General features: G+C 40.2%; 1 protein-coding gene across 1 annotated transcript in view; it reads left to right on the forward strand.

Moving 5' to 3' along the window:
* The window catches only part of LOC308105796 (protein unc-13 homolog C-like), a gene marked incomplete at its 5' end in the record, with an annotated part of 229,949 nt that extends 224,708 nt beyond the window's left edge, over window positions 1–5,241 (forward strand). The window contains 2 exons of the mRNA XM_080456721.1: window positions 1,655–1,814; window positions 4,806–5,241. Of these exons, the coding sequence (XP_080312847.1) occupies window positions 1,655–1,814; window positions 4,806–5,091 (446 nt within the window). The 3' untranslated portion in view covers window positions 5,092–5,241. The remainder of the gene's footprint in view (window positions 1–1,654; window positions 1,815–4,805) is intronic.
* Window positions 5,242–10,637: the final 5,396 nt, after the last annotated feature.

Here is a 10,637-nt window from a genome sequence, read left to right on the forward strand (position 1 = left end):
ATAAAAACTAAGCTACGATGACTACAACTAAGACAATTTCGTCAACAAATAAAAATTAGACTAAAATGTTAGGGAGGGACTAGTGGAGAAGAGATCCAGTAGAACTATAAAGTCATTTTATGTTTGGTTGCGCTCGGGTGTTGCGCTCTGAAAATAGCAGGTCTACAAGCTCACAACACGTCGGGCTGCGACGCGTTACCAGCTTGTAGATTGGCTTTTTTCAATTTTTCAGCATGCAACCAAGTGTAAAATCAGCCATTATGGCGTCATAATGGCTGATTTTACACTTGATCGCGTGATCAAGGCCCGGCAAAATACGTTTTAGTCGACTAAATCAACTGCAGATTTAGTCGACTATAATCTTATGATATTTAGTCGACTAAAACTAGACAAAAACTAAAACATTTCAGATGACTAAAATATGACTAAAACTGAATGGAATTTTATTCAAAAGACTATGACTAAAACTAAATCAAAATGTACAGTACTGTCAAAATCAACACTGCGGTGGTCAAGTAGAAAAAAGAATAATACTTCTAACAACAGGTCAACAACTTCATGATGCTGTTTGTTTCCGAATGCTAGTCCCAGCTTCGATTTTCACCGACTAATATTAGACAACTTTCTGGGAAACGGACCCCAGGCCTATTGTAGTCCCATCATGCTTCCACCTGCGCAAAAAAGCTCCATTCAAATGAGAGAACTTGACCTGACTGGCGCTCTCAGACTGATGATTCTGGGAAGCCCTAATGGTAGTGAATAGCTGATATGCATAATGAGCTTTGGGTCATTTCAACTTCATCTCTTGTTGACAAGCTATTGAATAGTGCTGTTGTTGTTTTTTAACAAAAGGCCAAAGTTGGGAAGTAATTGAGACTAAAACCGGCTAGCAATATCAGACTCCCAGCTGCGTGGTTGTTATACCAATAGACATTACCGTGCAATTAAACACAGAGACACTCCATCTAAGACACTGCAGTCTTAGATGATGAACAGAAGTGTGATGAAAAATTATGAAAATTTGCACTCAAATATGTAAAACTGGTATAAAAAAAGAAAGAAACACAAATGCCCCCCAGGAGCACCTCAGCGCCTCCTTTCAAAACTATCGCTTCTAGTGCTCCCAGAAATGAGCTAATAGGCTATTGGAAATGAAATTTCAGTAGGAGGCATATTAGCCCCATCATCCCCGCAGCTCATTACAGGGCTCTCGCCAGCGTTGGTCAGTTTACATTTCAAATGGAGGTCATTAACAGCCGACTGCTGCACCTTTTTTATATTGCTTGTTAAAATTCATGCTCCCTCGTGTTCCGCCTCCTCAATGTGTTTGGTTGGGATAAACATAACAAATAATCACATCATTAACCCATTAAAACCGGTCAAGCGTCTGTCATTTTTTATCTTAGCCTTGGATATTCAAAAATAGCAGATCTACAAGCTCGCAGTGCGGCACGAAGTGAGCTTGTACATCTGCTATTTGTAGATTCGGTCTCAGGTCTCAATGGGTTCAGTGCTATGAGCCAAATTATTTTTTCCCTTCTTTTTTTTAATGACAAACCCCCCCCCCCAATGAAAACAGGATCATTTCTAGCTTTCCCCACTGCTTGTGTGTAATGTTGCTTGTGTTGTTCCTCTGTGTTTTGCCCTTTGCCAGTGTTGGCGGTAAACAACATCATTTGGCAAACCAACGCCATGTTCCGGCCCTTCGTGGAGGTTAACGCCATCGGGCCCCATCTGACCGACAAGAAGCGCAAGTTCAGCACCAAGACCAAGAACAACAACTGGTCACCAAAGTACAATGAAACATTCCAATAGTGAGTTAACCCTTTGGTTATTATGTTTTTTTTAACAGATACTGTCTTTTTAACCACTTAAGCCCTATATACTCCGTCGTACGAAAGATAGAGAAATAGCCGATCTACAAACTCACTGCCTGTTTCAATGTGATAGGTTGTGAGCTTGTAGATCTGCTATTTTTGCTATTTTGAACATAAAAAAATGCTGCCTACATGCCCAAAGTAGGGGATGGCAGGTAAGCCCTATATACTTTGTCGTATGAAAGATAGAGAAATAGCCGATAAACAAACTCACTACGTGTCACAATGTGATAGATTGTGAGCTTGTAGATTTTGATCACTATAAAAAATGCTGCCTACATGCCCAAAGTAGGGATGGCAGGTTATAAGTGGTTAATAGATTGCATTGTATTATCTGCCTGAATGCAAATACTACACAGTGCATACTGTAGTCAGTGGTGGACAAAGTACTCAACTCCAGTATTTGAGTTAAAGTATAGGTACTCCTGGTTCACTACAAGTGAAAGTTGCTCAGTCAAATCTGTACTTGAGTTAAACTACGTGTGTGCTTAATTTACTGGAGTATTTCCAATTGTCTATGCTTTTACTTCTACTCCACTAAATCTCAAAGGCAAATATTGTACTTTTACTATATTTGTAGATATACATTATTACATTATAAAACATACATTAACCACTTTAGCCCCTATTTTATACCAAGGCTATTGGAAAATAGCCGATCTACAAGCTCACAACGCGTCGCATCGCAACGCGTTGTGAGCTTGTAGATCTGCTATTTTCAAACATTTTAGTACTTTACTTTTGGTACTTTATGTACATTCCGAATTCCGGACTTTTACTTGTAACAGAGTACTTCTACATTGCAGTATGGATACTTTTACTTAAGTAAAACATTTGACAACTTTTTCCACCACTGAGTAAGATCAAGAAGGGCGTTAATTTACGAAAAAAAACACAAAAGGTTAGAATATGGAGTTAAGAGGTTTCTGCACCGACAGCGACGAAATAGAAGGTGGTGGGGAGGTGGTCTGCCACCACAGGCCAGGCACTAACTCTGTCATTTGTTTTAGTCACGTCTGTTCTAGGGAGCATATTGCTTTGTCGAAAAAGCTGGCAGGGGGGGAGAAAGGGATGTATCTGCTCTGATCTCCACATTCTATACCCTTTAACACCATTGGTGGGGGAAAAAACTCAGGTGTTTGACAATTTGCAATGTGCTATTTAGCAATACCACAATGTAGACATACTCTGTTAAAAGTAAAAGTCCTGCCTTCAAAATTTGACATATGGATATGTATGCTATTAGATAGATATGCTATTTTTGAATAGACAAATTATAAAATAGTGCTTAAAGGTAGGGTAAGTGATATTTTGGGGTATTTTTTTGTTTTTTTGTTAAAAGGTTTAAGGACTATATTCTGATAGTAATCATTGCTACAGAGCGTGTGTTCGGTCACAGTGGTCTCTCCAGCTCTTTAGTAAACAGAATATACTATCATTTTCAGGTAGGTGACATAATTTAAGCCAATCAGGAGAGAGCACTGAAAATGCATTTTCTATTTAATAAAGAGTTGGAGAGACATGGAGACTCCTTTTACTGAAAAACACTCTATAGCAATGAGTACTATCAGAACATAGAGCTATTTAACACTTATTTTAACCAAAGTAAATCACTTACCCTACCTTTAAGTGTTTTCATTTTCATAATAATCTAAATCTACAAAGTAACTTGTAAAGTGGAGTAAAAAGCACAATATATTGCCTCTGAGATGTAGGAGTAGACGTATAAAGTATTGAAAAATGTACATCCTCAAGTAAAAGTACCTACATTTTTTACTTAAGTACAGTACTTGAATACATGTAGGCCTAGTTACTTTCCATCACAGATGCTTGCTGTGCCAGGCCAGCGGGAGTAATAGAGTTAGACTGATGTTAAAATGTGAGCTCCTAGCAATGCCACGGAGATCAATGTATGCCCAACACAGGCCGCATATGAATTTCACTCACTGCGGTGCCATTTGAATTTTAAGAGGCCATTAAGTTGACGTGGGGCAATAATTAGAATACAACCTAAAGAAATGGCTTGGCTGGTAGTAATGGCTCACCATGAATGGAGATGTCCAATTCACTCGCTAAGCGTGAGCACATTATCTCAAGACGGGCACACGTACGATGGGTCCAACCCCCCTTTCTCAGCCTGAAATGTCAGCCCAGTCTTAGTCTTTACTGACAAATTATACGCATCCAGGAACAGAGTCAAATGTCACATTCCAACGAGCAATTGGTATGCATGGAAATACGTCTTGCCTGAATGATACTTTCATCAGGCTTTCAATGGATGTGTTTGTTTCTATCATGCCTGTTGGTTCATTGTTAACAACATGTACAGTACATGTCAGACCAGAGACAAATGAACACTATATATCATAACATAATGATATAGCTTATGTTTTTAATAGTTTAAGATAAGATAAGCCTTTATTGACACCCATGGAGAGAGATAGCGCACACAGAAATGGCCAAACGTCCAAAATAATGATGTCAAAGCACGGAGGGCGATGGAGATCCAGGTGGCCATTCCAGCAGTGTACTCATCAGTGGGCGGGGTCTAACGTTCAGCACTCCAAGTGAAGCCACAAGCCGAATACATTTTTTATTTTGTTTGAAGTACGGTATGGGGGGAGGGGGGTTCCAGGGGGTCCCCAGCAAACGTTAATGTAGCATCAGAATCATGTTAACGACTTAATCCATTTATACGTTGGCTATTCAAAAATAGCAGATGTACAAGCTCGCAGCATGGCAGTTTTTTATGTCAGAGATTTTTTTCTTCTTTTTTTAAACATAAATCTTCTCTTCTGGGGATCCCTGGCACAAAACATTATATCAATATGGGGGTTTTTGACACGAAAAACGTTTGAGAACCACTGGTTTAAAGCATGCATTGACTCTTGCACATCTCGTGTCTCCCTCCTCCTCCTCCACACACAGCATTCTGAGCAACGAGCACGGCCCGGAGGCCTACGAGCTGCAGATCTCGCTGAAGGACTACTGCTTTGCCCGCGAGGACCGCATCATCGGCATGACGGTCATCCAGCTCCGCGAGCTGGCGGACAAGGCCAGCTGCTCGGCCAGCTACCCGCTGGTGAAGAGCATCTGCATGGACGAGACGGGCCTGACCATCACGAGGATACTCTCTCAAAGGACCCACGACGAGGTGGCCAAAGAGTTTGTCCGTCTCAAGTCGGACGTGCGCTCGGCGGAGGAGGTTTCGTAAAAAGAAGGAAAAAAAACGGATGACTACGATTACGATGATGAGGGTCCCGTGAAATGCAGTATACCGAAATGTCGTGTTATGTCTTAACCGAGAGAGAGAGAGTGAGTGAGGAGAAAAAGGTGACACAGAGAAAGGAGAAAGACTGAAGTGGCAGAAGATTTGGGCTGTCCGTGAGGGGGGCTGGAGACAGTTAAGGGGGGAGTAGGACTGTCCAATGTGAACGGCAGTGCCCGAGATGAAAGAGAGAGCGAGAGAGAGAGAGAGAGAGATTGAAAGAGCAAGAGAGAGAGAGAAAGAAAGAGAGAGAGAGTTGTGTTCGTTTGTTTTTGTGCATGTGCGTAAAAAACATCTGTTGGAATGTTGATTTTAAAACTACAGTATGTAAAAGTGTTTACTTACCGTATGCTTACTATTAAGTACTATATTACTACGAGTTATGTTAACGAGACATGGAATACCTTTTGTACAACATTTAGTCTTTTTGAACAGAAATTTGTTCCAATAAAGTGCCAAACCAGAGTTAAAAAGACGAAGAAGAAGAAAAAAAAAAAGAACAAAACTAAAATATATGAATTATGGTGAACTTAGTATGTTTGAAATTTGCTCGATTATTTTGTCCAGTGTAACATCATCCTCTGACTGTGTGGCGTTCTAATTGTTAACCACTGGTACCCTGGCATCCCGGGTCTGGGCATGTCATTATAGGCGGAAATAAAACGAATAAAGTAAAAAATAAAAAACTTCTAAAATTGTTCTAAAAATAGTAAATCTATAAACGCACAACGTGTCGCGATGTGACGTGTTGTAAGCTTGTAGATTGGCTATTATAGAAATGATTGACAGAAATTTGTTGTGGTTAAGTGGTTTAAAAAAGAGAAAAAAAAGTCTTCATTTTTCTTGAGTTGTTAATTTTGGCACCCTCGTTATTTTGCGTTGCGTTACCTTTTCGCGCACGCACGTACACACACACACACACTCGCGTGCACACACACGCACACGCACACACACACGCACACACACACGCACACACACACACACACACACACACACACACACACACACACACACACACACACACACACACACACACACACACAGCACTCTGTTGTGCATGACCCGCTCTCAAACAAACAGTCTCTTCTCCCATGATTCCACAGTTGACCACACGGGGCAGGGCTCCCTTCCCCCCCAACGCCTTCCAAACTCTTTGTATTTTAAGTCCACCTGAGAAAAAAGAAAAAAAGAGACCATTTTTTTAAAGACGTTTGAAAAAAACAAAAAAAAAAAGGGCGATGACTGCTATGTAAACCTTCATAGGTGTTTGTAATTTTATAATTACCATGACAACAATGATGACAGCCTCCAGTGCTAACAGTCTTGGCAGAGATGATGGAAAAAATGTCTTTTGTTTTTTGTGTGATCGTTTGTTTTGTTTGTTTTTTGTTTTACGTTATTTGGCTTTTTTTTTTGTCTCCGTTCTTTCGGCCGTTGGCTTCCAGCCTTTCTGAATCAGTGGTTCTCAAAGTGGGGTCCGGGGACCCCCAGGGGTCCTTGAGTGGGTTCCAAGGTGTCCCCTATAGCTAAAGGATTGCTAGTTAGGACCCAAATGGACCCTTACAGGTCTGTAACTCTTGAGAGTGTACAAATGGAACCAAATGGACCCGCATACGGGTCCATTTGGTTCCATTTGTACACTTCTCAGAGTTATGGGGGTCCGTGGCCTATTTGCATACTAAACCAGGGTCCTTGAGAACGCTTGAGAATCACTGTTCTGGATGACCACTGTGAACATGAGCTTTGGAAGGCGAGCTTACATTTAACATTGACGGTTTGATATTTTGTCCTTTCATGTTTTACCATTAGGTTTGTTCCTGAGAAACTGCCAAAGTTATATAAAGATGTTTGTACAAAAAAGCAATCCATTACCTGTAATGAAGATATATCTGTACATGTGGATCTATTTACTTTTTCAATGCTAAATATCTGATTGTCAATAGGGTGGTTCTGAGACTTTATTTTTTATGATTTTGTCGTGAAGCTGTCGATCAATATTGAAAGTTGCACATGTTACTTTTACACATTAGTTCTACCAGCTTCTGTCATCTCAATTTAATTTTTTCTTCATAACGGAAAGAGTCTAACATTTGGTAAATATGCAACATTCCTATGTATTGCACTGATGGCGAATTGTATGTCATGTAAATATATTTAGTGAGATATTGTACAAAAGAAAAGTCTCCTTTTATTCATAATGTAAGGATGTCACAAAACTGGTAAAATATCTGGTTCATGTGGAACATTTTAACTGAATAGAAAATACTTGCACCTATGCAAAAGGTAGACAGTATCTGCTTGTGTCTGCAGAGGTATGATGTTAAAACAAGGTTGAATAGAAAACCGCAACATGTTACATTCAGACAGCATACGTAAACATACAATAGAAACAATGTTAAAACAGGAACGGCAGGCACATGCTGTGTGAAGCAGGCTACAGTAGCTTCAAAAAGTTTTATGGCAAATTTTATGGAAAATAGTCAAACTATTTTCTATAGATATTTTTCTTTGCCAAGGGGACTCTGTACCTTTCTCCTTGGGCCAGTAGCTTATACAATGCTTTTAATAAAACACTAACATTCAGAGCCAAAATATATAGAAGGTTTGGTTACAGTAGACTCGACTGAGTAGCAGTTATTGCCCCCGACACACATAAACCAGCTTTTAAGAGGCAGATGTATGGTTTTGTTTCTCAAGTTATGACCTCAAAATAGTTCAGTGACCCACATTGAACATCTTCACAAAATAAGTGTGGTTATATTGGGACATGCCAAGGGTTGGGAAAATCTCATTTAAGTCCTGGGCTGCAGGAGTATGAAAGCTCCTCGCTTCAAACCAAGATATCAATAGCCTATTGAGATTTGACTTTAACCGGTCTGGGAGCATGCTGCCAAAGCTGCTTACTGTAGCCATAGGACCTGTTATGGTCAAGAACCCACAGACCCGATCACCTGAACGAATCAGGCCAGACAAAGTAGGTCCATTTATCAATGCCATTGTATCGGCTTCACTTTAGAGCCACAGCTCTGCTAAGCAAGCGGGAAAGGGAGAGATACAGTACAGTAGTTGGAGGCAGAGAGAGAGGACCAAGGGAGAAAGAAAGAAAGAAAGAGTAAGAGTGTGAGAGTGATAAAAACAAAGACTAAGATGCAGAGAAATGTGGAGAGAAATATTTGTAGTTAAGCTCTGTTGCCTCTGCCTCACGCAGGAGTGAATGATAGATGACGGGGTAACACATTTCCACTATCTTTCTGACTCAATGATTAAAAGCAACATAATTTACCAAAAATCCCCTTTTTTCTATTTGTGCTTGTGTCAGCACCACTAGGCACAGTAGCATGGCTACAGAATTATAATTCATTTCAGACATTGAATATGTACACTTACTGTAGCAATGTTGCATACACGACACCTTTCACACTGACCCAACATTAGGCAGGTCCGTGTTGCCCTCACATTGAATTTTGCACTTTGTAAATCCCTCTGGATACGAGTGTCTGCATTTATTTTTTCTTGCGACAATCTGAGGGTGACTTAGTGCAATATCCTATTACATTTGTATGATCAAACTGCTGAATGATGCAATTTAAAAGGATGAAATATCCACAGTAGGAGTTCTAAGAAGCTCTGACCTGACCTGGGGAGCGAGTTCAGGGATAAACAAACTCATAGAGCTATGAAAGAATGCAGAATGACCTCTGCAACACTCACATCTGACTTGCATAATGTAAACTCCTACTGCTGCTTCACATAACTGATGACAGGGTGTCATGATTAGAGTTAGTGGTAGAGGTTAGGACGGTGATGTACAGGTGCGTGACACATTACATTACATTACATTACAGTCATTTAGCAGACGCTTTTAGCCAAAGCGACGACACACGCTTTTAGAAATACCTCAGATTTAACACTTTAACCCATTTTGGGTGGGAACCCCTATTTGTAACTATACCTTTCAGGACAGGAACTGGGTTCCTGTTGCTATGTACAGTATATTACAACATACATGTTGTAATTTTTGAAAAAAATATTTGAAGTTTTTCAGGAAACTTTGGTCAGGATTTAGAAGGCGTTTTTAGAATCGGCCTCAGGTCTAAATGGGTTAAGAGAAAGTGGCAAAGACCTCCCAAAATCAATATCTTTCTTAAGCTTGTCTAACTAAATACAAACTTTTATCTTAAAAGAGCTTAGGATTTACAGGAATAGACAAGCCCATGTAAGTCAACTGGTCTTTGGCAATTTCATGTAAGACATGGGTGGGTGGGCGGGGTTAATCAGGATTGTCCAAGCCTTGTGAAAGGACTGGACTAATAAATTGATGACATCCATTTCAAACATGGTTGACACAATTAAGCACCATCAGAGAAACAAATATATCTGTGCTGGACACATCCTTTGGTTAACCACATTTTATGGACTTATTAAAATAGTAAATTAAATAGTGTGACATTGGTCCAATAACCACACTTACATAAACGGCAAACACGCTGAGGGACCTAATAATTCAGCTCTAAATCAGTCAACTGAAAATGAATAATAATCGGTTGAATTTGCATCATGTTTAATTGTCTCTGCATCCAAGCAATAGATTATCCAACATATATATATATATTTTTTATGACAAATGTTGGGCACATTTAGCATGAAGAATAATAACTTATGGCACGTCCGCCAAAATCCACGAAAACATGTTTGTCTTGCCTTGCCACCTTTTTCACATTGGCCTGTTTTAGCGCCACCAGCAGGTCTAATTTAGCAACAAAAAAAAAATCAAAATGCCTCAAATCATGAATGCAGTGTCCGATTGCCGTGAAAGGCCTAAAAAGAAATAGCACATTGGCCTATTATAGCGCCACCAGGAGGCCACAATAACCTACCTGACCTGGCGGACAGGTGGAGACCTGTGCTCCGAGGAGCACTTTTTCTAGTTTAAATCAGACTCTGTACGTGGAAAGGTGTGGATATGCGCATAAGTACAAATTATGTGCGGACCTGAGCTTTCATGCTATAGAAGATGGGAGATGTTAAAGACGGGGTGCCGTGATTTTCAGTGATTTTTCCCCCCCCTAAAACATAATCATCAGGTATTATGGTTATACTAGGAGGAAGATTATTTTCAAAAAAGTGTACAGAAATTGTTAAAATTATGTTTTTATGTGGACACGCCTCCAGTTCATTAAGTATACCTGGTTCTCACCTTAGCACCTCCTCCACCACCTTAGCACCACCCACCTGTCCTAGTCCCTCCTCCTCCTCCTGCCCACACCTGTTGTGTTATGATAATGAGGGGGAGGGTATATTTTATATGTCACTAAAGGGCTGTTTTTCTATTGGCACGATTGACCCTCAAGGTTTCAGCCTCCAGGTAGAAACTCAAAATAGTCAGAGAAGACATAAAACACCATAAAAACACCACCAGGGGGCTTAATGAAGTTCTATCAACCTCATAGACACATGAAAAACTGAAAAGGTGCAAAACCATGGCACCACCT

Source organism: Gymnoscopelus braueri (assembly GCF_963280865.1).
Source record: "Gymnoscopelus braueri genome assembly, chromosome: 1".
Lineage (NCBI taxonomy): Eukaryota > Metazoa > Chordata > Actinopteri > Myctophiformes > Myctophidae > Gymnoscopelus > Gymnoscopelus braueri.